General features: G+C 43.5%; 2 protein-coding genes across 5 annotated transcripts in view; one reads left to right on the plus strand and one right to left on the minus strand.

Moving 5' to 3' along the window:
- Positions 1-16,926, plus strand: part of sulf1 (sulfatase 1) — a 68,862-nt gene extending 51,936 nt beyond the window's left edge. The window contains exons 12-20 of one of the 4 annotated variants that reach the window (XM_071328782.1): positions 1,292-1,538; positions 2,087-2,183; positions 2,484-2,578; positions 3,008-3,085; positions 4,002-4,174; positions 7,907-8,049; positions 8,238-8,364; positions 10,718-10,751; positions 13,216-13,384. In XM_071328782.1, the coding sequence (XP_071184883.1) occupies positions 1,292-1,538; positions 2,087-2,183; positions 2,484-2,578; positions 3,008-3,085; positions 4,002-4,174; positions 7,907-8,049; positions 8,238-8,364; positions 10,718-10,751; positions 13,216-13,249 (1,028 nt within the window). In that variant the 3' untranslated portion in view covers positions 13,250-13,384. Of the gene's footprint in view, positions 1-1,291; positions 1,539-2,086; positions 2,184-2,483; positions 2,579-3,007; positions 3,086-4,001; positions 4,175-7,906; positions 8,050-8,237; positions 8,365-10,717; positions 10,752-13,215 lie in introns of all 4 variants that reach the window. The other 3 variants (XM_071328783.1, XM_071328780.1, XM_071328781.1) reach the window with 3 other exon arrangements.
- Positions 16,927-17,238: 312 nt separating this feature from the next.
- slco5a1 (solute carrier organic anion transporter family member 5A1) overlaps positions 17,239-27,501 on the minus strand; it is a 114,465-nt gene continuing 104,202 nt past the window's right edge. The window contains exons 8-10 of the mRNA XM_071328785.1: positions 25,634-25,875; positions 24,624-24,688; positions 17,239-23,009 (exon numbers count right to left, since the gene is read on the minus strand). Coding sequence (XP_071184886.1) covers positions 22,543-23,009; positions 24,624-24,688; positions 25,634-25,875 — 774 coding nt within the window. The 3' untranslated portion in view covers positions 17,239-22,542. The remainder of the gene's footprint in view (positions 23,010-24,623; positions 24,689-25,633; positions 25,876-27,501) is intronic.

A 27,501-nucleotide genomic window follows, 5' to 3' on the forward strand; every position in this document is an offset into this window, starting at 1 on the left:
CCCCTGACATTAGATCACTAGTCTGGTGGAGATAGCCCCTGACATTAGACCACTGGTCTGGTGGAGATAGCCCCTGACATTAGATCACTGGTCTGGTGGAGATAGCCCCTGACATTAGATCACTGGTCTGGTGGAGATAGCCCCTGACATTAGATCACTGGTCTGGTGGAGATAGCCCCTGACATTAGATCACTGGTCTGGTGGAGGTAGCCCCTGACAGTAGATCACTGGTCTGGTGGTGATAGCCCCTGACAGTAGATCACTGGTCTGGTGGAGATAGCCCCTGACAGTAGATCACTGGTCTGGTGGAGATAGCTCCTGACATTAGATAACTGGTCTGGTGGAGGTAGCCCCTGACATTAGATCACTGGTCTGGTGGAGATAGCCTCTGACAGTAGATCACTGGTCTGGTGGAGATAGCCCCTGACAGTAGATCACTGGTCTGGTGGAGATAGCTCCTGACATTAGATCACTGGTCTGGTGGAGGTAGCCCCTGACAGTAGATCACTGGTCTGGTGGAGATAGCCCCTGACATTAGATCACTGGTCTGGTGGAGATAGCTCCTGACATTAGATCACTGGTCTGGTGGAGGTAGCTCCTGACATTAGATCACTGGTCTGGTGGAGATAGCCCCTGACAGTAGATCACTGGTCTGGTGGAGATAGCCTCTGACATTAGATCACTGGTCTGGTGGAGATAGCCCCTGACAGTAGATCACTGGTCTGGTGGAGATAGCTCCTGACATTAGATCACTGGTCTGGTGGAGGTAGCTCCTGACATTAGATCACTGGTCTGGTGGAGATAGCCCCTGACAGTAGATCACTGGTCTGGTGGAGATAGCCTCTGACATTAGATCACTGGTCTGGTGGAGATAGCCCCTGACAGTAGATCACTGGTCTGGTGGAGATAGCTCCTGACAGTAGATCACTGGTCTGGTGGAGATAGCCCCTGACAGTAGATCACTGGTCTGGTGGAGATAGCTCCTGACAGTAGATCACTGGTCTGGTGGAGATAGCCCCTGACAGTAGATCACTGGTCTGGTCATTTGGAATGTTGTGCCACCACCTAGTGGAAGAAAGAGCCACTGCAACATTTTGCTCATGGAATTATCACATTCAATTCAGTTCAATATCTTTATTGACAGGAAAGGGCAATTTGTTTCCAGATTAAGTGACAGGACAAGATCTAATGACATACATACACAATTACACATACTGAATACCAACATACATGGGTAAAGAAATGAAAAAGTCTGTTAATCAACTCTCTGTGATATTTGGTTATCAATTAGGCTACAGGCCTCGTTTCGTCCACACAAGATCCACCAGATCTCTGTCCGTGGAGTTTGAAGGGCAGATCTATGACATTGACCTTGCGGCAGACGACCAGTCGGCGGTCCAGAGACGTGTCATCAGAAAGCGCCACTATGAACAGGAGGACCAGGAGTTGGCTCTGGAGTCAGAAGACGGGTCAGAGGAGATGCTGGCGGACGATACCAACACAGTGGGGTACCCCAACTCGGTCAAAGTCACACACAAGTATGTACCCCAACATATACCCCAGCTCTACCAAAGGCACACTTGGAAGACATACATGTAGTTCCTACCAAGATCATTTTTGGAAGCCCTGTCTGTTTGACTTGCTTTGGGGGGGTTGGCCTGGATTGTAGTTTTTTACTTGGGTTGTAGTTTTTGGCCTGGGTTGCAGTTAAGTTGCCTGGCTACCCATCCACATGGCTCCGGCCAAACGCCACGCCCACTAACGTTTCTTCTCCACCATGAGTCTGGATTTCCTTCCATCCCGACTTGTTGAGAATGTGAACACATTCTGACCGTTCTAATTGGTCACAGAAACCGATGGGTTGGGCAAGAGCCGGCCTACACGAAACATGAATCAGCACAAACAACTTGTAGGACAGCAGGTTTAGACCGATGTACGGTGCAATCGCTAGAGCAACTAAATTAAATTCATAATGAGTCGTCAGGCAAGCAGTTAAGCCCTTTGTCACTAATATATTTGTAAAATGTGGTTGGTTGGTTAGTTGATTCCTCTCTGTCCTCTCTCTCCTTCTCCGTCCCTCTCACAGGTGCTACATCCTGATGAATGACACCGTCCACTGTGAGAGAGAGATCTACTCTTCATCCAGAGCCTGGAAGGACCATAAGAGCTACGTGGACCAGGAGGTTAGTTGGTGTCTGCATCTCCTCTCCTCCTCCATATCTCTCCCTCTCCTCCTCCCCATCTCTCCTTCTCCTCCTCCCCATCTCTCCCTCTCCTCTCCTTCTCCCCATCTCTCCCCCTCCCCATCTCTCCCTCTCCTCTACTTCTCCCCATCTCTCCCTCTCCTCCTCCACATCTCTCCCTCTCCTCCCCCATTTCTCCCTCTCCTCTCCTCCTCCCCCATCTCTCCCTCTCCTCTCCTCCTCCCCATCTCCCACCTTGCCTACCCTGCAAGTTGAAGTAGATGTTGCCTTCCATTACAGATAGAAGCCCTGCAGGACAAGATCAAGAACCTGCGAGAGGTCAGGGGTCACCTGAAGAGGAGACGACCTGACGGGTGTGACTGTGGCAAGAACAGGTCAGTAATGTACCTCATTGAGGGTCCCCAAATATGTGTACTATTCTTAAATATAGAAAAAATGAAAATCTGCACACTGGTATAATGCTCCCAAAGTGACAATAATGACTATGACAGAGGGGACTCTAAGAGTAAACCCTAGTATAGTGCATTGTCATATCTGCTGTTGTCTGTGTGGCCATCTCTGTCCTTTGTTGTGACCCTGACAATTGTTACGTAGTCTGCGTTTACACAGGTAGCCCAATTCTGGTCATTTTACACTTGTTGGTCTTTTGATCAATCAGATCAGATTGGGCTGCCTGTGTAAATGCAGCCCATGAGTCATCAGTCCTTTATTATTCATCTTGACTCTCCTGAGTTGAAGCTTTCGTGGAAATGAAACAAAACAACCGGCATATTTAGTTGCTCTTCCCTCTCTACTAAAACCAGCTACTATAGCAAAGGAGAGAGAAACAGAGAGAAGGCAGAGAGGTTGAAGAACAAGAATGATCAGCTCCATCCCTTTAAGTGAGTTCGTCCTCTCCTTTAATTCAGTCTGTCCGTGTTTGCCACACATCGTCCATCGCCCGTCCCTGTTCGTCTCAACCATATTAACACTTGTATCTCAAATGGCACCCTATTCTCTATATAGTGCACTACTACCCTATAGGCCCTTGTCAAATATAGTGCAATACTACCCTATAGAGGGAATAGGGTGTCATTTGGGGTGCACCTGAGCCTGCAGTCTAGAAGTGCTCAACTGACCAAAAGAATTTCATAGATGTACTGCATCTTTAATACTCCATGAGTTTGATACGTTTCATTGCCAGTGTGGCCCCATTTGTCTTGTGCGTTATCCTGTCTTGTGGTACATCTGCATGGTACTTGCATGGAGTGTGCATGCTCTCCAGTCAAACCCAGGCCTGCCTTTCAGTGCAGAGATCTGGAAGTGATCGTCCCAAGCAGCAGCATGGAAACAAAACAGTGTCTCAGTGGAAGGAGGGAAACAGCCCGTCCCTCTAACACAGCCATCGCCTTGCACCAGGTGGTTGAGTCTCTCACTTTCCATCATTCGTGCACTATATAGGGAACGGGGTGCCATTGGGGATGCGCAAGGAGGCACAGGGAACGGATTAGAATGCCAATGCGAAGCAGCTGTGTTATGTAGTGACCTGTGTGCTTAGGAAAATGGGGCTAGGGAGAAGGGCAGAGGCTAGAATGGCCCAGAGAAAATTGATAATGTGGTACGAGAGGAGCTAGAACCTGTCATGTTCTTGGCTCCACCAGACAGGAGTTTGGGAGTTCCCGCCGATGGTTCCATCCATCGCCGTGGTAACTGACTGGCGTCATGGAGAGGGCACTGCGAGGGCAGAGAGGGTGATGATATCACTCTGTTGGGTCGTTACTGTAATCTGACTGGTGGGTGTGTCTGTCCGTCATGCAGGGAGGTTGCCCAGGAAGTGGATGGGAAGACCCAGCTGTTGAACGAGATCAGGAGGAAGAAGAAGGAGAGGAAAGAGAGGAAGAGGCAGAAGAAGGGGGATGACTGTAGTCTACCTGGTCTGACATGTTTCACTCACAGCAACGACCACTGGCAGACTGCCCCCTTTTGGAACCGTACGTTACTATGTTACTACACCTAAAAGTAACTGCACTACTTAGTTACTACACCTAAATGTAACTGTACTAAGTAGTTACCTCACCTACACATGTACTGCACTAAATAGTTACTACACGTGTACTGTACTAGGTAGTTACTACACCTAAATGTAACTACTAAGTAGTTACTACACCTACACGTGCATTGTACTAAGTAGTTACTACACCTACACAGGTATTGCACTGTTGTTACTACACCTACGTGTACTGTACTAAGTAGTTACTACACCTACATGTATACTGTACTAAGTAGTTACTACACCTACATGTGTACTGTACTAAGTAGTTACTACACCTACACGTGCACTGTACTAAGTAGTTACTACACCTACACGTGCACTGTACTAAGTAGTTACTACACCTAAATGTAACTGTTCTAAGTAGTTACTACAACTACACGTGTACTGTACTAAGTAGTTACTGAACCTACACGTGCACTGTATTAAGTAGTTACTACACCTAAATGTAACTGTACTAAGTAATTACTACATCTACACGTGTACTGTACTAAGTAGTTACTACACCTACAACGTGTACTGTACTACGTAGTTACTACACATACACATGTACTGTACTTAGTAGTTACCTCACCTACACGTGTACTGTACTAAGTAGTTACTACACCTACACGTGTATTGCACTATGTAGTTACTGCACCTAAATGTAACTCTATTAAGTAGTTACTACACCTACAGAGTGTACTGTACTAAGTAGTTACTACACCTACACGTGCACTGTACTAAGTAGTTACTACACCTACATGTGCACTGTACTAAGTAGTTACTACACCTACATGTGCACTGTACTAAGTAGTTACTACACCTACACGTGTACTGTACTAAGTACTTACTACATCTACATGAGTACTGTACTAAGTAGTTACTACACTTAAATGTAACTGTATTAAGTAATTACTACACCTAAATGTAACTCTATTAAGTAGTTACTACACCTACAGAGTGTACTGTACTAAGTAGTTACTACACCTACACGTGCACTGTACTAAGTAGTTACTACACCTACATGTGCACTGTACTAAGTAGTTACTACACCTGCACGTGTACTGTACTAAGTAGTTACTACACATGTACTGCAAAAAGTAGTTACTACACCTATATGTGTACTGTATTAAGTAATTACTACACCTACACGTGTACTGTACTAAGTAGTTACTACACCTACATGTGCACTGTACTAAGTAGTTACTACACCTACACGTGTACTGTACTAAGTACTTACTACATCTACATGAGTACTGTACTAAGTAGTTACTACACTTAAATGTAACTGTATTAAGTAATTACTACACCTAAATGTAACTGCACTGAGTAGTTACTACAACTACACGTGTACTGTACTAAGTAGTTACTACACCTACATGTGTACTGTAGTAAGTAATTACTACACCTACACATGTACTGTACTAAGTAGTTACTACACCTACATGTGCACTGTACTAAGTAGTTACTAAACCTACACGTGTACTGTACTAACTAGTTACTACACCTACACGTGTACTGTACTAAGTAGTTACTACACCTACATGTGTACTGTACTACGTAGTTACTACACATACACATGTACTGTACTAAGTAGTTACTACACCTACACGTGCACTGTATTAAGTAGTTACTACACCTAAATGTAACTGTACAAAGTAATTACTACACCTACACGTGTACTGTACTAAGTAGTTACTACACCTACAAAGTGTACTGTACTAAGTAGTTACTACACCTACACGTGTACTGTACTAAGTAGTTACTACACGTGTACTGCACAAAGTAGTTACTACACCTACATGTGTACTGTATTAAGTAATTACTACACCTACACGTGTACTGTACTAAGTAGTTACTACACCTAAATGGAACTGCACTAAGTAGTTACTACACCTACACGTGTACTGTACTCACATGCATTCTCATTTTAGTAATTCAGCACTGTAGCCTACACAGTAATTAAGACACATTCATACACACAGATTTACCCACCACTCCCACAGCTCAGTAAATACCATTGGTTGAATAAAGGGTCTGTATCATCAGAACTGATGACCAAGTGTATCAGTCTATTGAAACAGGCTATTATTTTGGTTTCTCCCAGTTGGAGGGTTCTCTCTCTCTGTGTGTGTCTGTGTGGGTGTTAATGGTTAACCCTGTCCTTCCTCTCCTTCAGTTGGAGGGTTATCTCTCTCTGTGTGTGTCTGTGTGGGTGTTAATGGTTAACCCTGTCCTTCCTCTCCTTCAGTTGGAGGGTTATCTCTCTCTGTTTGTGTCTGTGTGGGTGTTAATGGTTAACCCTGTCCTTCCTCTCCTTCAGTTGGAGGGTTATCTCTCTCTGTTTGTGTCTGTGTGGGTGTTAATGGTTAACCCTGTCCTTCCTCTCCTCCAGTTGGAGGGTTATCTCTCTCTGTGTGTGTCTGTGTGGGTTTTAATGGTTAACCCTGTCCTTCCTCTCCTCCAGTTGGAGGGTTATCTCTCTCTGTGTGTGTCTGTGTGGGTGTTAATGGTTAACCCTGTCCTTCCTCTCCTTCAGTTGGAGGGTTATCTCTCTCTGTGTGTGTCTGTGTGGGTGTTAATGGTTAACCCTGTCCTTCCTCTCCTTCAGTTGGAGGGTTATCTCTCTCTGTGTGTGTCTGTGTGGGTGTTAATGGTTAACCCTGTCCTTCCTCTCCTTCAGTTGGAGGGTTCTCTCTCTCTGTGTGTGTCTGTGTGGGTGTTAATGGTTAACCCTGTCCTTCCTCTCCTCCAGTTGGAGGGTTATCTCTCTCTGTGTGTGTCTGTGTGGGTGTTAATGGTTAACCCTGTCCTTCCTCTCCTCCAGTTGGAGGGTTATCTCTCTCTGTGTGTGTCTGTGTGGGTGTTAATGGTTAACCCTGTCCTTCCTCTCCTCCAGTTTGAGGGTTATCTGTCTCTGTGTGTGTCTGTGTGGGTGTTAATGGTTAACCCTGTCCTTCCTCTCCTTCAGTTGGAGGGTTATCTCTCTCTGTGTGTGTCTGTGTGGGTGTTAATGGTTAACCCTGTCCTTCCTCTCCTTCAGTTGGAGGGTTATCTCTCTCTGTGTGTGTCTGTGTGGGTGTTAATGGTTAACCCTGTCCTTCCTCTCCTCCAGTTGGAGGGTTATCTCTCTCTGTGTGTGTCTGTGTGGGTGTTAATGGTTAACCCTGTCCTTCCTCTCCTTCAGTTGGAGGGTTATCTCTCTCTGTGTGTGTCTGTGTGGGTGTTAATGGTTAACCCTGTCCTTCCTCTCCTTCAGTTGGAGGGTTATCTCTCTCTGTGTGTGTCTGTGTGGGTGTTAATGGTTAACCCTGTCCTTCCTCTCCTTCAGTTGGAGGGTTATCTCTCTCTGTGTGTGTCTGTGTGGGTGTTAATGGTTAACCCTGTCCTTCCTCTCCTTCAGTTGGAGGGTTATCTCTCTCTGTGTGTGTCTGTGTGGGTGTTAATGGTTAACCCTGTCCTTCCTCTCCTCCAGTTGGAGGGTTATCTCTCTCTGTGTGTGTCTGTGTGGGTGTTAATGGTTAACCCTGTCCTTCCTCTCCTCCAGTTGGAGGGTTATCTCTCTCTGTGTGTGTCTGTGTGGGTGTTAATGGTTAACCCTGTCCTTCCTCTCCTCCAGTTGGAGGGTTATCTCTCTCTGTGTGTGTCTGTGTGGGTGTTAATGGTTAACCCTGTCCTTCCTCTCCTTCAGTTGGAGGGTTCTGTGCGTGCACCAGTTCCAACAACAACACCTACTGGTGTGTGAGAACCATCAACGAGACACACAACACCCTGTTCTGTGAGTTTGCTACGGGCTTCCTCGAGTACTTTGACCTCAACAACGACCCCTACCAGGTGAGGGGACCATAGACATGGAATCAATTCTATTTTCTATTTTACTCCATTTTCTGGTCTTTTCTGTTTCTACGGAGTGGACTACTCACAGGCACCTTTCATTAGTAGGTTGTTTTATCAATAATGATGTATTAACCTGTGTGTCTGTGTGTCTGTGTGTCTGCGTCTGTATCCGTCTGTGTGTGTAGCTGACCAACGCGGTGTACTCGGTGGACAGAGAGGTGTTGAACGCCCTCCATGCTCAGCTGATGGAGATGAGGAGTTGCCAGGGACACAAGCAGTGTAACCCCCGACCCAAAGGCCTGGACACAACAGGTAAACACACAGATACTACAGTACTAGTAGTAGCTACACTGCTACTACTACTACTACTACTATTACTGCTCTCTCTGCCTCAGAGTATGGTGAAGTTGCCCCTAGACGCTGATTGTGGGTCAGTTTGTCATTTTCCCTGCTAATGGTTAAGGTGAGGATTGGGGGAGTCGAAGCTGATCCTAGATCTGTACCTAGGGAAAATGTCACCCTTGAGTGGGTTACCTACATCTGGTCTACAACAGAGACTACCACAGAACAGAGACTGAAACGGATCTGAAGACTAGCCACTGCAGTAGTTGATTAGGGTAAACAAGTCGTACATACAGACCAAATGTGTGTGTTGTTAATAAAACACGTTTTTCACTTTAGGGTTAAAAAATTTCAGTAACTTTTCCAAAATTCCCAGGTTTTTCAGAGCTCCCGGATGGAAGATACCTGGAATCAGGATGGAATAAGCAGGAAATCTGTGTAAAAAGTTACTGGAATTTTGAAACCCTAAACTGAAACAAGATACTAGGTGTATGAATAGCACTATTTGGCCCAGGTTCAGTCCTGACCTGTACCTGCATATCATTAGTTGCATGTAAACGGGGGTGATTCTCTCACTGATGTACGCAAACATTTCAACATAGGAAGGAAGTTCGAGGGGGTCATCATTAAGTCCTCTGTGTGTCTCTCTTATGTCTCCATTGTGTGTTTATTTCTGTCTAAAAACACACACACACACACTCCCTGTCTTAGTTCTGACCTTAGGGATTCGTGTCCAGTCCGCAGCTCCCCGATGAGACACACTATGAACATTTTCTACTTTCACAGGAACTTGGACATCCATAATGTTTTCATCACTGCATGATTTGTATCGGTGTTATCCAGAGTTTATGGTTATTGGATTTCTCCTGGGTTTTACACAGTGAATATCTTGGTTTGTTTTGTATTGTAGTCATGACACGCACAGGGAAACCCTCTGCAGCCAAGCCGAGCCAGTCACTCAGAATGGTATGGCAACAACCCGAAATAGAGCTTTGAATTGGTTTCTGATATAATGATAACCTAATATTGTGTCCCTCATTTCAACTCCTTCTGCTGTGGAAGTGGTTTAGGTTTCATCCCAAATGGCATCCTAAAAGTAGTACACTACTTTTGACCAGGGTCTACATAGCTCTGGTCAAATGTAGTGCACTACATAGGGAATAGGGTGCCATTTGGGATGCAAACCCTAATAGTGTGTCCCTCAGTTTAACTCATTCTGCTGTGGGTAGTGGTTTACAATCAAAATAAGCATCCCTCTAAATTGGCATCCCATGTGGCACCCCATTCCCTATTAAGTGCACTACTTTTGACCTGGGTCCATAGGCCATTTTGGACACCCCCCAAGTCTTTTGCCACGTTCCCTATCCTATTGTGTGCTCTGGCCAGACACCCTGCCTTCAGTGACTCACACAGTGTTAGCTATGAGAGCTCTGTCAACAAGCCTATTGAGCCTGGCTACTCTGACGACTACGTCTAGCTTTTCACCACCATGACGGCTATTTACAGCTAAGTGTCCCTGAGAGATGACATCACACTAGCAGCAGTTAATAACCTTGCCATGGTGATATGAGCTCTTGGTTTTAAACTTGCGCTCAGTGAACTCGTTATACCAGCACAGTAGACGCACAATAGTTCATATTTCTGTGAAGGTATTGACTTTGTGCTACGAAGTTAAAGAACAAGTTGTCATTTCACTGCTTGATGATTTGGAAACATTAACAACATCATGTGTTTGTGTTTTGGACTCACCCATGGACATCACATCATCATCACCTGAATGACTGATTTACCTCCAAGGGAAGCTGGGAACCTTCATAAAGCCACACTCTCTATCTACAAAAGAATGACTGCAGTAAAAGTGCATTAACTGCAGTCGACTGTGGTATTTTGGACACAGTAATTGCAGAATAGCTGCTGAACTGCACTTATACTGCACTCTAACTACAGTTACACTGCAAAATTACTGCAGTAACAAAAATAATATTTGGGACACAGTATTTGCAGCATACTGCACTCTAACGGCAATCTTTTTTCGTAAGGGAACCCAAAGAAATATACCTTCATCCCTTCATTCCTATCTTTCCATCCCTTCCACCCTGCCCCAACCTGCACCTCCTCTCCTCCTTGTTCCATCCCTCCCTCCCTCTCTCCATCCATCCATACTCAAATTGCACCATCATTTCTCCTCTAGGGGCCTATCGGCCTGTCCTGTCCCGTGCATGAAGAGGCATCTCCAATGTGAATGATTCCTTATTTTCTCTTATCCACCCTCTAATTTGATTTGAGACATTAACATTGAAACTGCTCTTATTTTCCTGATCAGGAGGTAAAGATGGAGGCAGCTATGAACCACACAGGTATCCACACTTCTTTTATGATCTCTCTGGATATGTCCCAAATGGCACTCTATTACCTATGGCGTGTACTACTTTTGACCAGAGCCCTATGGGTCCTGGTCAAAAGTAGTGCACTACGTAGGGAATAGGGTGCCATTTGGGACGTAGCCTCTCTCTTTGAAAGAGGCTTCTCTTCCTAATAACTGCATGGGCCAACTCATTGACTCATTCGCACTAATAATCCACAAGGCGCCGAGCTGCTTGGTGTGTGACTGCATGCCGGGGAAGTTACCTACGCTAACTAATAATCGATTGATTAGATCTTTTGAATTCTTCTTAATTGAAGGTAGCTTCTTCCAATGTCATCGTGAAGTCTGAGGGGGTATCATCTTTCTACAATGCAGCCAAATTCTCCATAATTACAACAGAAAAATGTTTACCCATCTGAACCCCCCCAGATAATACACCAACGTGTCTGCTGTTTGAGTCAAACACCAACGTGCACATCTCTTTCTGTAGCTTCTTGCACCACCACATGCATCAGTCATATCCATCAGAATATCTGTCTGAAAAGTCCCTTTTTGGCCGGTCTTGGCTTAACAACTAAGCTCAGAGAGCTCAACTCGCACATTTCCAAGTTGAGAAGAAATGTATATTTAGTCAAACTGAATTGGACCTTTCTGGTCAGTGTGGCAATTGTCCAGAAACATCAGTTTAATCACAAGTTTATCCTCAAAAACAAAATTACAATATTTACTAGAACATTATATTTGATAGAAATGAAGTATGTGAGAGCAGAAAACATTTTCACATAAGGAACCCCCCTCCCCACACACCCGATAAATGTGTGTCACCTGCATGAAAACGCATGACAGCATATAGAGTCAACCATTCATTCATCCATTTCATTCATGCATCGCACGATCACGGACATGTTACTAATATAACATCACCATTTCCCACACTTACCTGACCAAAGACATAGGCTGTCTCTCAAATAGCACCCTATTACCTATGTAGTGCACTATATAGGGAATATAGTGTCTGTCATTTGGGACGCACACATGCATAAGTACATTAACTTACTTTTAGTAAGCCATAATGATACTCAGTCATTGTACTTGTGCAACATGGCATCGTTCAAAATGGCATCCATTTTCCTCATGGCATTATTAGAGTAGTAGAATGGACACTTGAGTTGCTGGGACTTCGTTGTCCCTCTTCCTCTCCTCTGACCTATTGACCTCTGTTTCTGGGGCACCTGCTTACCAGGCAACAGCGGCATCGAAAGTGGTCAAAGAGGAGACCAAGCCAGTCCTTCCTGTGAGTCTCTTAGCCTATAGTATACTTAAATAAAACCCTCCCCTATTTTCCCTCTTTATAGCAGGGTGACTGAAATCTGGGCCTCGAGTCCAGTTCCACTGCTTATTTTTAGTCCTGATTAGGGACTGATTTAGACCTGGGGCACCAGGTGAGTGCCATTAACTACCAGGTAAAAATGACAAATAGAACTAGACTCAAAGTCCAAGTTTGAGTATCCATGCTCTTTAGTACTTCATACATGCCCTGTAGGCCAGAGTGAGTTTGAAAGAGCTCCCTCTAGTAATCAACAATGATACAGGATGTGTCTATCAGGGTTAGGGGGGTCAGTTCCATTTCAATTCAGTCAAGGACTTGTCCAATTGTTGGAATTTTACTTAATTTACTTAAATGAAATGGAATCCACTCCAACCTTATTGATAGTAAGCATATACCCTAACAATGATTCCAATTTTAGTATATTGGCCATAACTGTATTTTTCTAATACACCACACAGCAGGCTCATCATTCACTCTCTCCTTCCTCAACACTCCTTTTTTTTTGCAGATGTTCATCATCCTATTTTCCTCCCCTCCTTTATTTCCCATATTCCATTTTCTTTTTTTCCAGGTTACCTGGATACTCATTCGAAAACAACAAGCCTATCATCAGTCTTCTTTTTTTAGTTTAGCTAGTCTAATGTCAGATCTGAGAATTTTATGTATCTTTGAGGAAATATTGTCATTTTATGTCAAGATGACTTGTGTTTGCTCTGCTGCTTATGGCTTCAGCTTGGGTGCTGTGTTTACTGGGCCAAACTGTGTGTGTGTGTGGGGGGGGGGGGGGCACTAACCCCAAGGAGCTGACTGCCGTAGAGGAGGCTGCAGGCTGGATACTGCTGCTGGGCATGACTGCATGACGTGTGACCAAACACAACACAACCACACACTTCCCCTAATTACACCACACACTCCCAGTCCCATACAACATTACCACCAACTCTCCCACTCACACACACTACCACACACTACCACACACTACCAGTCCGATACAACATTACCACCAACTCTCCCACTCACACTCCCATACACTACCACACACTCTCAGTCCCATACAACATTACCACCAACACTCTTACACACTCCCTGCTCCAGCCCTTGACCCTCTCATCCTCTCCCCTTATAGCACTCAGCCAGTCTGGGACGGACGAGCGGGTTAAGCTGCCCAACCTGACGGAGGAGGAGGTGGACTGGCGAGGTCTGGAGGAGCTGTATAGTAGTGTAAACCAGAGCCTGTACCAGCACAGGACTGACTACAGCCTCAGACAGGACGACTGGCACATCTTCCAGAAGGATGTAGATAATATGTTTGCACTGAGACACGTTTTAGACTCGAAACTTCAAAACAACGACGACAACCAAACCCATAAGCTTGACTTAAAGGATGACCCAGCATCGGCAGCTTCCCTGGCAGAGCAGGGTTCCGGGTCTGGGGCTGGGGGGCTGGAGGAGGGCAGCGGAGGAGAAGGGTCGCCTAGCCGAGACATCTGGCAAGAACTGGTCATCCTGAATCGGGCCACAGAGGGACTACCGGAGACCCCATGCACTACCCATCCTGCCCCTAGCACACCCCCACCACCACCTCCTCCAGTAACACCCACACACCCCACACCTCAGAGGTCAGAGGTTAAAGTTCAACTAGAATCTGTGAACGACCTCCCTGACGAGACTTATCCATTAGACAGACCCCCCAGAGTGGTGCCTGTGATGACGTCATTGTCTGTGATGTCAGCAGGTCAGAGGAGAGGAGGGGGAGGGGTCAGAGGGGGGGAAGTGGTTGCCGGTGGTGATGTGTGGTTGGCCCATCAGCTGGAGGAGGACTGGCTAGATGGCGAGGGGGAGGGGCTGGTCTTCAGCGGGAACGGGAACAACGGCCTGACTGAGATGGAGACGCGGCACGACGACCTGCTCCGCACCCACAACAGCCTGGAGATGGGGCTGGGACTGGGGTCTTACCCAGGCCAGGCCCAGACCCAACAGAGTAGTCTCATCCAGGGACTGGAGCTGGGACTAGACAAGGAGGAGGAAGAGGACATATTCCAAGGCCAGGGCTACCTCCCCCTCTCCCCACAGACACAGACACTGAGGCCCAGAGTACAGGCCTCCACCACCACCACTACTACCAGCACTAGGAGCCCACCTCAGACTCAGACTGGCGCCCCACAGGGGACTGGGGTGGTAGTGCACAATCCCCAGCTCCAACAGGCACATCTACAGGTAGAGGTAGAGGTCGAGTCCCATGCCCAGCTCCAGGCCCTGGACTATGAGGGTAGTGGGTCTCCCCCTCAGCCCTCTTCCAACCACACCCAGTGAGACACATACAGACAAACGCACGTGCTGGCCTGACATTGGGCGGTCCAGCAGGTCACCATAGAGACACAGAGAGACACAGAAACTGGGGGACATGGAGAGCCAAGAAGGCCGACGATGATGTCACCACCTGTCAGTCTGACTTAGAGCTGTATTATTCATGAGTATTAAAGTTATTATTTTTTTTTTACAGGTGCTTCCATTTATTATTAGAAGAACTACAGTGTTATGTTGTTTTTCCAAAATATATATTTAGAAAAGAAAAGCCTTAACGCAGCTGAAATTAATAAAATATGGGAATTTTACTAAAAGTTCCAAGTGGATAACACCATTGTTTTAAATATATATTTTTAACAATAAAAACAGGTTTTCTAGTCTGAAGGTTGGTTAGTGGTCGTTTAGCGTTACCAGAGAGGAAGAGGCGAAGCGAGAGTGTTTACCAGGCCAAACATCTGTCCACGTTAAGCTAATTATTAAGCAAGTGGGGGGCAATGAGTGCCACATTTTGTCAAGATAAAAATGTAAAGCTATTTTGATACGTGAGGCTTATTTGATCTAATAGAAGTTTCTTAATGCTTAGATTGTTACGAGTTTACCGATATAAGTGTAATGCACGTGACATCCCAGCAACTTTGATAGTGTTTTTTTCTCAAAGTTATACCTGTTGAATTTCGAGACGGTCTATGCATTATCATGAGGCAGGCATAAGATCTCACTCCATTAAATACAGGCGGTTGACATCAACACCCCTCATTGAATATTCAAAAAAAGTATTCAAATACGGAGATATATCCACCAATCCAAAGATAGTAACAGATGTGAGCGTGATAGCCCACCGTTACGCTCTGTGGACAATGAATCCCATTGTTAGGGCGGAGACAAAAGCTTCTCTTCATTATATCCAGTATCTCTGGCATTACCTAACACCTTTGTGTGCTTCAATGGCGTTGGCTAATGCTAACGTCTTGGTATGTGCTTCAATAGAGTTGGCTAACGCTAACATCTTGATGTGCTACAATGGAGTTGGCTAATGCTAACGTCTTGGTATGTGCTTCAATAGAGTTGGCTAACGCTAACATCTTGATGTGCTACAATGGAGTTGGCTAACGCTAACATCTTGATGTGCTACAATGGAGTTGGCTAATGCAAACACCTTGGTATGCTACAATTGAGTTGGCTAATGCTAACGCCGTGGCTAATGCTAACAGACTCAGGCCGGGATTAAATCCGATCAGCGTTAGATCTGCGTAGAGTGCTTGACATGTAAAGGTAATTTCCAATTGAGCGTTTTCCATGAATGCGATCTCCACGAAAGTGGAAACATTACCTTAAAAAGTTGACAAAGCAAGATAGGATGGGAATCTCGGCCTCAGTCATCTCTAGACCAATTATCACAGTGCACTCCCATCAGAAATATAACCACTGACAAATCAGATGATCCCAATAGTTTGACCATAAATGCGCTTTGAACATTTATTTAGCTTTTCCCTTGTACTGACCGTTGCCTTTAGTTGAAATGTTTGTGGTTTGGAAACGTGTATTCACTGTAACTCCCAATTGCATCTCAAAGCTTAACACGGATCATTGGTATTTCATTTTTAACACAGTGAATTCCTTTAAAGGGTAAGTTGGTTTCATGGATACTTGCCACTGCAAGTGCAACACTTAATGTGACAAGTTTATAGTTCAAAAAAAAAGTTTATAACTGAACATTGCTAAAATAATTTTATGATTTGTTAGTTGTAATTATTTAACTTAGTTTACTATGTTATGTTACTCTTCTAGCTACAGTAACTTCACGTTCACGTTTTGTTCTACACTCTACATTCTACACAGCCATCATCATCACCTAATTAAATGAAAACTTCAGATATTAAGCACAAATGAACTACTGCTCACAATAAAACTCACATTGCATAGACCAGTATTCCCTATTGCATTGATAATCAAGGATGCACATAATCATCCCCAAGTTACATCTCAAAAAGAGACAACGACCACAAAGCAAAAACCTACATTTGTCCCAAATGGCATCCTATTCATTCACTTTAAAGTGACCAGAGCAATACGGGCCCTGGTCAAACGTAGTGCACTACACTATATAGGGTGCCATTTGAGATTAGCAACCCCTAATCTTTTCCTCCGTTGCTTGAATAGCATATGGCATTACTACTATGAGGTGATCTATGTGTCATTTATAATACTGTCTGTTAGACTATACTGTATATTCTATATGCAATAAGCAAAGAATCATAGGATTTAATGCACACCACTCCCATTACATATCATTGGGTATGTTTGCATTGGCCTGTGTCATCGCCACTCTTTCTTACATCTTCTACTGATGGTTAAGTTTTGGTTCAATGTTGCTTCCACCTAAAACCAACATTCATTGATTCTTAGATCAACAATTGTTACTGAAGCAGTATTTTCTTCCTTTCCTTATTTTGTGTGTAGAAGTGTTGCAACAATTCTGGTTTCAGGAAAGCCAAGAAGCTGTTAAGAAATAAACGTGTCAAATATTTTAGTGACATTTCAGCTTATTTAATGACCATTTCTTCATACATTCATAAATCCATCCATCCACCCATACTCCTGTAACTTTCCCAAAATGCCTAGGTTTGCCAGGAATCCCAGTTGGAATATTCCCAGAATCAGGATGGAATAAGCAGGAAATCCAGTATCCTCCAACCACGATTTCTAGAAAACCTGGGATAAAATTACAAAAAAATAAAAAATCCTAGACACACTTACCACATTATGGAAGTGCTTGATCACCCCCCCCCAAATTGTTTTATCTGCTATACCGATTGCAAAAAACATAAACCAGACCCAAATCTCCTTTTTACAGTTTTTTAATGACACATAAAGTATTCAAGGCATTTGTAAACCAAGGTTCCATTAGTTTAAGTTCAGAGTTTCTCCGTCTCAAAATGTGCATCAGCCAATTCAAATCGTTGACGCAGTTGCACGTGATAAAACATTACTTTAGCTGTTCCCATTAGATAACCTGGCACATTTAGCCCTATGCTAACCTGACCAGGTGGCAGTGATAATGCCCGTTAACAAATTCTGCATCAGCCAAATACAAATGCTAACGTTGTGGGCCACTTTTCCATGAGAGCATCTTTAACATAACTCAAAAGTTACTAAAATACATGCAATATTTCAAGCCTGGCTTCTGGTAAAAAAAAAAAAAATCACTTCATGAGCTTCATGAGATGGGGGGCCTCTAACCCACGGTTACTGTACTCCGAAGATTCACAGTCAGTCGCCTTAGTGGCATACTCTAACGATGTACGATAAACTTAAACGTTGTATAGACCTTTATCTTTTTCCCGTAAAAGCACATGAACGTGTGTGAAATGGATAAGCAAAAATGTGCCTCTTGAATTTTAGTAGCCTAGTCAAGGATTCATTGTCATGAAATATTGGCACACTACAATTGTGACAGACCAAGTGGGGCAAAAGTAAACCTTTAATTTGGAAGTTTAAAATATACATCTGGTGGCCAAGTCGACCTATTTTAAGAAATGCCATTGGTTGATGGATATAAAGTCTAAGATCTTGATAGGCTGATGTGGAATTTCTTACAGGAAATGATCACTGCCGCCTGGTCAGGTTAGCATATGGCTAAATGTGCCAGATTATGTAATGGGAACAGCTAACATGTAGCATTTTATCACGTACAACTATGTCACCGATTTGAATTGGCTGATACGCATTTTGAGACTGAGAAAATGTTCTAATGTTCGCAAGTATGGAGCCCAAGTGTCCACAAATATGGTTTAGACTTCTGCTCCTGAGGAACACAAATCAAGGGCTGCAGACCTCCAGTTTGCATCCCAAATGGCAACATATTCCCTATATAGTGCACTACTTTTGACCAGAGAGCCCTATGGGTAGTAGTGCACTATATAGGGAATAGGGTGCCATTTGGCATGGAATACACTGTCAGAGTACACTGTCAGTCCATGAAATAATGAAAACACGTTCTGAAGAAATACTGATCAAAAGAAAGAGAGCGAGAGAAAGCGATGGAGCGCAAGTCTACAGTCTACCTTGGAGAAGTGTTGCGAGAAGGCTAAGGCTACATCTGCAATGGAACCCTATGCCCTATAGTGCACTATATAGGGAATAGGGTGCCATTTCGGACGCAGTTCAAGCCTTCCTATAGTACTGCTTACACCTTGTCGAATGGAGGTAAAGGGCATCCTGGGTAACAATACCATCCTGTCCCAATTGGCACCCTTTTTCTTATATAGGTCACTACTTATGGCCAGGTTGCGTGGGAAATAGGGGATGCATGGGGACTACTTTTGCACTACCAGACCCCTATGTGCACTATAAAGGGAGTAGGGTGCCATTTGAGATGCAAACTAAGTCGTTTTGGATGGAGCCAAAGAGAGGGCTTCAACACCAACCAATTCAAAAGGAGCCATCAACAAAAAAACATATTGCAAAATACAACCCACTCCCCAATCCCCCAAATTCAATGTAACAGGTCGTTCCTATGTAAAATACTGTAGGTCATTCAGGCACAGAGAAGCAAATATACGGTTTCCTTGTTTTTGTATTTTTAAGTCATTTTATGATGTCGTCTACAATGGTTAGGGTTAGTTCATAAATACCTACTTCTAACTAGGTTTAAGGTCTATAATACGTTGATTTTATGTCTTTAAATATTTACATGATCATAGTTTGGGAACAGTTAGCTACTAATTCATGATAATACTAATAAGAAACCATAACTTTGCATTTTTCAGCCAAGTATCATCATAGACATACAGCAATCTCTTACATAACTTGAAGACAAAGACATTTAGGCTGGGATTTAATCCCATCGCAGGCTTTGGACAATGTGCCATTTAAAGTCATTTCCGATTGAGCCAACATATGCAGCCTTTACTGTGAATGTGGTCTCCGCGAACGCGGGAACATTGCCTTTAAAACATGCATTGTGGACAAAGCCTGATCGGATTGAATCCCAGCCTAATTCATAAAACTTTACCACTGCATCAGATAAATCCGCTGTTCTTTGGAAACCGGTTTTAAAAGCGCAGATATATAATGGATATGATGCATACCTCATGCTAAACAAGGTATAAATACTGTAGTTGCTGTTCATAATGGTTTATGTTCTAGAAAACAAAAACAAGTAGTAAATTCACAGCAGCAGTCCAGTTAAACAAAAACAGCATTAGTAGTAGGTCTGTGTAGGGTTGCAAAATTCCAGTAACTTTCCCAGGTTTTCCAAAAATTCTGGGAGGATTATGGATTTCATGCTTATTCCCTCATGATTCCGTCAATCTTCTTACTGGAATTTCTGGGAAACCTTGGTAAAGGGTAAACGTTCACGGTCTTTTCCACTCCTGGCTGCAATTCATGTTTATGTCCAGCAGAGGGTGGGTCCCAGTCACTCCTGAACTGAATGATCAAAATAATCAGTTACACTGTTTCTTGTTATTGTGACTTATCTGTTGATATAATGGGCTTTGTTGATTTATTCCTTACTGCACTACTTCTTAAATGCATAAATGTCTATACAACAATGCTGAAATTAAGCAATATTGGACCTAGTGTAGAGTCAGTTTGTAAATGGTCTGGGTTTATTCTAGTAGATACCCATACACTTCCAGTCATTGCGCTAACACTAGTTTGCATTGGCTCGCGAAACTACCTCTAACTTCCTTCATCAAAATGGTATCCACGATTTCATCTGACTTTGGGGAAGTAGATTGCCAAAATCCCGAATTACCCCTTTAACATAAAAAGGGAAATTAAATTCAAAACAAATTCAATAATTTTTCAAACAAGTAAAAAACAAAAAATACATTTTGTAGATATTTGCAGTTAAAATTACAGTTTTTAGTTTTCTCTTATGTCATATTCTTTTGTATGAGGATTATGACTGAGTTTTCCCTTCCAGCAAAGACCACCTAATGTTATGTTATAAATACAAAACTGTGTTTGTGTTCCCCATTGCCCTGGAGTAAAGTTAAAGTCCTAATGAAGACTAACTCCACACAGACGAACTATCTATGGTGCAGACCACCACTCCCGACTAGGTGGACAGTTCGTTAGTAACTCATCTTTGGATATAGGCAGAGAGGAAGAGAGAGGCCCAACTCGAGGGAAAATGTCTCCCTCGTTTGTTCGTTGTTTCACCCTCCAAGCAAGGAGTTTTTGTACGGAGGTCAATAAGAGTGTCGAATTTCGTCAATACATTTTGTTTATGGCTTATTTGCTACATGACGTTTACTATATCTAATAAAAGTGTTGCAATGCTTAAGTTGTTACGAGTATACTGATATAACTAGGACACATGACATCCCGGCAACTTTGAGAAAAAACACTTCATGTGAGGAGTTGTCTCAAGATGGCTATGCATATTCATGGCATGAGGCTAGTAGCATAGCATCTCTGCCCATTGAATATATCGGTTCACGTCAACAACCCTCATCGAATATTCAGGATTACAATAATGAAATGTATCCACATATCCAAAGAAAGAATCGCTGGGAGCTAGACAGCCAGTCGTGCTGCTTTGTGGACAACGACTCCAGTCGTTAGGGTGGAGAGACATGTATCTTGTCAGTATATCCATAATCTTTGATATAGGCTAGTTAGCCGGTTAGACTGGTAGCTATTAGCATTAGCCAGTATCTGGCCTTTGGATATTGGCTAGCTAGCCGGTTAGCCTGGTAGCTATTAGCATTAGCTACTAACTAGCCATTGGATTTAAGTAAGCTAGCTGGCTAGCAGGTTACCCTCGTAGCTATTAGCATTAATCAGCTAGCCAGCAACCAATGATAGGCCCACACAGCCTGAGTTACTGTTTCAAAGGGGGCTGAAGAGTCATATAAATGGGTGGCCCATTCTCTGCTCTGAACCAAGAGTTTAAACAGACGGTCACAAGGACAGACAGAACTGGACAAATGTCTCATGTATGACTGAGTTTTAAGTCGATATAATCCCCTCCTAAATAGTACTGTTTAATGTTGCCGCTAACCACATTCAATATTAGCTGGATATGCTCAGTATCAGCTGTGGTATAATGTGATTGAATGGGTGATAGGCTGCGTCCCAGAAGGCACCCTATTCCCTGTATAATGCACTACATTTGACCAGCGCCCTATGGACCCTGGTCAAAAATAGTGCACTATATAGGGAATAGGGTGCCATTTGAGATGCAAGCACAGAAAGGGGTAAAGACGTGCTACAGTAAGCCAATACAGTACTGAGAGGTGTATGTCTGTCTGTAGAGTACACAGAGTACATGGGAGTACACAGGACCTTGCATAGAATAGAACAGGTTTGTCAGTTAGTATGTTGTGCTTGAGAGAAACGCTGCAGCTGTGATGAGGCATCATGGGTAATGTAGTACCCACAAGTCCCTTCTGAGAAGAATAATATTAGAATATACTAATGCCCAGCCCATTTTACAGTACAGTAGCACCATGTGATCATGTTGATACACAAACATTTTGATGTATGAAATGTATCAGGGTTGGAGTCAATTCAGGAAGTGATTTGAATTTAAAATTCCAAAATTGAAAACTTTACATGAATAGCTTCTTTTCAGTTTGAGAAGTCATTGACTATTGATTCAGTTTGCTTCCTGAATTGACTGCCTTCAATTCGAATTGATCCCAAACACTTGTGTGTTAACTTCTGTACATGCTGTGTTGCTAGTGGGAGGAGCTATAGGAGGATGGGCTCATTGTAATGGCTGGAATGGTATCAATGGAAACCACATGTTTGACTCCGTTCCATTAATTCCATTTCAGCCATTACAATGAACCTGTCCTATAGCTCCTCCCACCAGCCTCCACTCTGCAGCTAATGATGTGCACAGCAGAGACAGACAGCTCTGTAGGTCAATAGGGAGTCGAGCTGTTCCCCTGTGACACGCCCATATAACTGTGGCCAGCTCTTTAATACCACAAATGGCCTCTGTCTGTCACTATCAGTCTATTGGTCTCTCTGCCTGTCAATCAGAGCCATGGAAGTCACCGCCCCCACCGCCTGATTGGTGTATATTTTAGAAACAGGGTGGAGACAGGAACAGGAAGGCACGTGTCACAACCCCCGGGGAGGAACATGTAGAGGTGTGACCTAAAGAGGAAGAGGTGTGGCCTGTTTACTTCCTGCTCGTATATGTGGGCGGAGCCTCTGTGTGAGGCATCAGCAGAGAGGGAGGGGCCGGGTTTATTGCTCTGTTAACGAGGGTGAGGGTGCTGTGACCCCGGTTGAGAAGGAGGGCTACGGGAGGGTGGTCGCAGGGCGGGAGGAACACCGGACAGGAGCGGGTTCGGGCGTGGCTCTTCTGGCCCCCCACGTGGCAGATGAGGTCAGAGACAGTGCCCAACGGGGGTAGTCGCTGGTGCCAGCGCTCCGCCTGCTCCTCCTTGTACTTGATGGAGTACCAGGTGAGGAAGATGAAGATGAAGCCAATAAACTTGAGGCTGGCGGCCAGGCCGAAGTAGACGAAGCGGAAGGAAGTGACGTCGTACTCCCAGCAGGAGCCGTGGACGCCACAGTCCTGCTGCCACAGCATACAGGTGGTGTCGATCACCGCCCCAAAATAGATGGGAGTAGGAATATACGCTGGCGGAAGAGAGAGGAGAGGAACAGTTAGAACACGAGTTCTAAACAGTTAGAACACAGCATACAGGTGGTGTTGAAGTTTGTACACCGCTGGGGAGTGAACAGAGTGAGAGACAATGCCATCTGCCATTCAGCTATGCTGCCTAAACTAGTGTTTGCAAAATACTGTTGGTTGTGACTGATCCCTTTAAGGTTTGTGTGCTTCTAAGTGCTAGACTGCAGCCAGAAACATGTTTTGAATGTTTAGAAGAAGTCTTTAGCTGGGTCTTACAGTGAAAACCAGTTTAGGAATAACCACTAGTCATTCTAGACTAATGTAAGCTACCCCATAGAAACTAGCCTATATGATCGGCACTATGCTGACGATAAACAGGAGAAAAGTCAACGCAGCAGTTGTCAGTGCAGTACTGATATGCCACCACTGGGTGGCGCCATATATCCACTACTGAGCTGAGATGAGTCGGCCCTAGATGCAGATTTTGGGTAAATGTAGCATTTCCCCCACTAATGGTTAATGTTAAGATTGGCGGCGGGAAGCTGATCCTAGATCTGTACCTAGGAGTAATGTCATCCCAGAGCTATAGTGCATGGGCCAAATATTTCAGATAAGCAGAGTCTGAAGTTCACACAAACCAACCCTGAACTAAACACCTGGATGTAACGCATTCCTTCTGGGTCGAATGGTGGTACTGATTCTGACAGTATTATAGGTGACATGCTGCATTGTACTGTGAATGAAGCTACACACACACATGCGGCACACACATTTTCAGGGTGTTGAAATATGAGACTTTTATTCACATACCAGCAGTGAGAAGGTCAGATGCAAGGTTATTATAATAAATGAAAACTAATCATAAACACTTTTGAAAACTGAAATAAAATAATTAACAAACCTGTTCAGTTCAGTTGTAATCCTAAACTTTGGGCAAAAATCTAATGGGGTTTTCAAGCTTTTTATTCAGAGTTTTCAAGCTTTGCTATGTCCTGGCAGCATTTACCTGCCAGATTCAGATGTTTCAAATAGCCATAGCTTGTGCATCACTATCACTACCTTTCACTGGCTAACATTGAAGAAATACGCTACTTTCTGCCAGTAAACCTTCAATTAAATAATATAAAACGAAATAGAAATGTTTTTATAAAACTCAAACTAAATAAAAATGAGTAAATCAGGTCTGAAAACAAACTGGAACTGAACTGAATTTCAAATAAAAATCAAAACGAATAGAAATTTTCAAAAAGAATATAAAAACAAAACTTTAATAATCTTGGTCAGAATGATGTTCTAGTATTACCCTACAGCCCTACAGGCCGTTTCAGACCAGTCATGAAAGTACTTTTCAAATACTTGACTTCAGTGGTGACTGGTGGAATTTTAAATCTAAGGAATGGAATATCAAACATGTTTTTCATGTGTTTGATACCATACCATTCATTCCATTCCAGACCAAAATTACTATGAGACGTCCTCCCCTCAACAGCCTCCACTGGTTGGTTGAGTGATGTGGGAACACTACAAGCTCACTGTGCCTGTAAAAATGCCCAGTAACTCATAGAACTACATATAGAATCACATAATATGAATGATAGGATCTCTACGCAGAAACTTACCCAGAGTTCTTAACAGGACAAACTGCATCCCCAGAGCGAATGGTCTCTCCTGTTCATCCACAGACCTGAGGAGTGATGGACAGAGACAGATGGATGGAGAGTGAGACTGGATTACAGAGGAACATACTAAAATATAAAGTGCATACACTTCCTTATAAAGTGACATAACTAACATATATACACTGAGTATACAAAACCTTAAGAACACATGCTCTTTCCATGACATAAGGGATCATAACTTTCAACTGGATTCACCTATGAAACACTAACATATACACTGAGTATATAAAACATTAAGAACACCTGCTCTTTCCATTCTATGTCATGGAAAGAGCAGGTGTTCTTAATGTTTTGTATAGTCGGTGTATATGTTAGTGTTTTTATAGGTGAATCCAGGTGAAAGCTATGATCCCTTATTAATGCCACTTGTTAAATTCACTTCAATCAGTGTAGATGAAGGCGAGGCGACAGGTCTTGAGACATGGATTGTGTGTGTGCCATTCAAAGGGCTAATGTTCAAGACAAAATATTTGAGTGCCTTTGAACGGGGTATGGTAGTAGGTGTCAGGTGCACCGGTTTGTGTCAAGAACTGCAACACTGCAGTGGTTTTCACGCTCAACAGTTTCCTGTGTTTATCAAGAATGGTCCACCACCCAAATGACACCCAAGCAACTTGACACAACTGTAGAAAGCATTGGAGTCAAAGCCCCGTAAATCTAACATTTTGCAATCTGACATATGATAGATAAAACTTTATCTCAACGCATTAATGCCGACTGCACATAATTCTGCACTTTTCACACATTACATTCAACACCGGAATTGAATTCCTATGTCAGACTTCCTTCATGAGGAGTTAGGAAGAGTTAGATCAGTGTTCATGAAGGAAAGGGTTCAAGGGAAGGAAGCTGGGTAACACTTTACTTAGTGGCGATATGCAGCATTCATAAATCATTCATATGCATGGCAAGGAGTTTTTAAAGAGTTTGAGTGGCCACAGTCCTCCTACCTGAGAGTGACTATGATAGCGGAGGGCTGAGCGCAGGCGGTGATGAGTGTGACGATGAAGAGGAAGATGAGGAAGGGGATGAGGGTGTTACAGGTGCGGTCACACTTCCCCGACACCGCGAAGCCGTTCTCGTTCAGGTAGGTCTTAACGATGACCAGCTGCAGTTGGTTGCCTTGACCACCAGCGGGAGGGCTGATGACCTGTCGGCTCTGGACACACGTACACTCTGTGTAGTTCCTGATCTGTTGGTGGAGGAGATGGACATGTTTAATACATATACACTCCCCTAAGTATTTATTTGGACAGTGAAGCTACATCTTTAACTTGGGTCTATACTCCAGCATTTTGGATTTGAGATCAAATGTTTCATATGAGGCGACAGTACAGAATGTCACTTTTATTTATTTTTTCAGACATATCTGTTTTACCGTTTAGAATTGAAAGCACTTTACGTATCTAGTACCCTCATTTCAAGGTGTTATAAGTATTTGGACAAAATCAGTGTATTACATTTAGTCAAAAGTGTAGTATTTGGTCTCCTCATCCTGGCACACACTAGACAGCTTGCCCCAGGTTTTTTCCACAAAAGCAATCATTGCGACATTTATGGAAACGGCAGATGTAGGAGACATTTTCTAAAGATTGAATACATTTTTATATGTTCGAAGGCTGGATTTGTCTTTTGTCAAAGTTTCTTCATTGCAACAAATGAGGGAACGTGTATTTTGAATTAACGTATATTGCAGAATAATTTTGAAGGTACATGATGTTATCACGTCACATTTGTCTTCTAGGTGCACTTTCTAAATGTCGTTAAAAAAATCACTGGACAAGTTAATGGGAACATAGCTAATGACTACATCAAGCTTGTTGGATACATTTGCAGTTTGTTGTGATTGTGTTTTGGATTATGTGTGCCCAATATCAATTAATGGTAAATAATGTATTGTGTCATTTTGGAGTTGCCTTTATTGTAAATAAGAATAGAATATCTCCCCCCAAAATGCTAACCTCCCCCGTTATTGATAATGGTGAGAGGTTAGCATGTTTTATGGGTATGATCCTTGTGCATTTGTAACTTTCTTGCTAATCTTTATTCACAATTCATTCATGATTATCCGTAATCATGGTGGCATCCACATTCATGTAGAAGTGTTGAGAAACAATAATGACACAGTATACACACACACACCTGGCCGTGACTCCACTCTCAGGGAGAGTGGGATATGCAGGAAAAAAAAGACATTGTCACGGCCGTTGTGAGGAGACCAAGGCGCAGCGTGATCAGCGTACATTCTTCTTTATTATAAGAATGAACACTGAACAAACGAACAAAATAACAAAATGAACCGTGAAGCTAATATGAGTAGTGCAGACAGGCAACTAAACATAGAACAAGAACCCACGAACACTGAAAGGAAAATGGCTACCTAAATATGATGCCCAATCAGAGACAAGGATAAACAGCTGCTTCTGATTGGGAACCATATCAGGCCACCATAGACATACAAATACCTAGACCTACAAAAACCCTAGACTTACAAAAAACCCTAGACAATACAAAAACGAACGTACCCACCCTAGTCACACCCTGACCTAACCAAAATATAAAGAAAACAGAGATATCTCAGGTCAGGGCGCGACAGACATTTCCATTTCACACCTCACACTTGTACACCCTCTAATTATACGTACACAAACACACTCTTCCAAGTAAACACACACACACACACACACACACACACACACACACACACACACACACACACACACACACACACACACACACACACACACACACACACACACACACACACACACACACACACACACACACACACACACACACACACAGACACAGTTTATGT

This window comes from Salvelinus alpinus, chromosome 10 (genome assembly GCF_045679555.1).
Source record: "Salvelinus alpinus chromosome 10, SLU_Salpinus.1, whole genome shotgun sequence".
NCBI classification, from domain to species: Eukaryota; Metazoa; Chordata; class Actinopteri; order Salmoniformes; family Salmonidae; genus Salvelinus; species Salvelinus alpinus.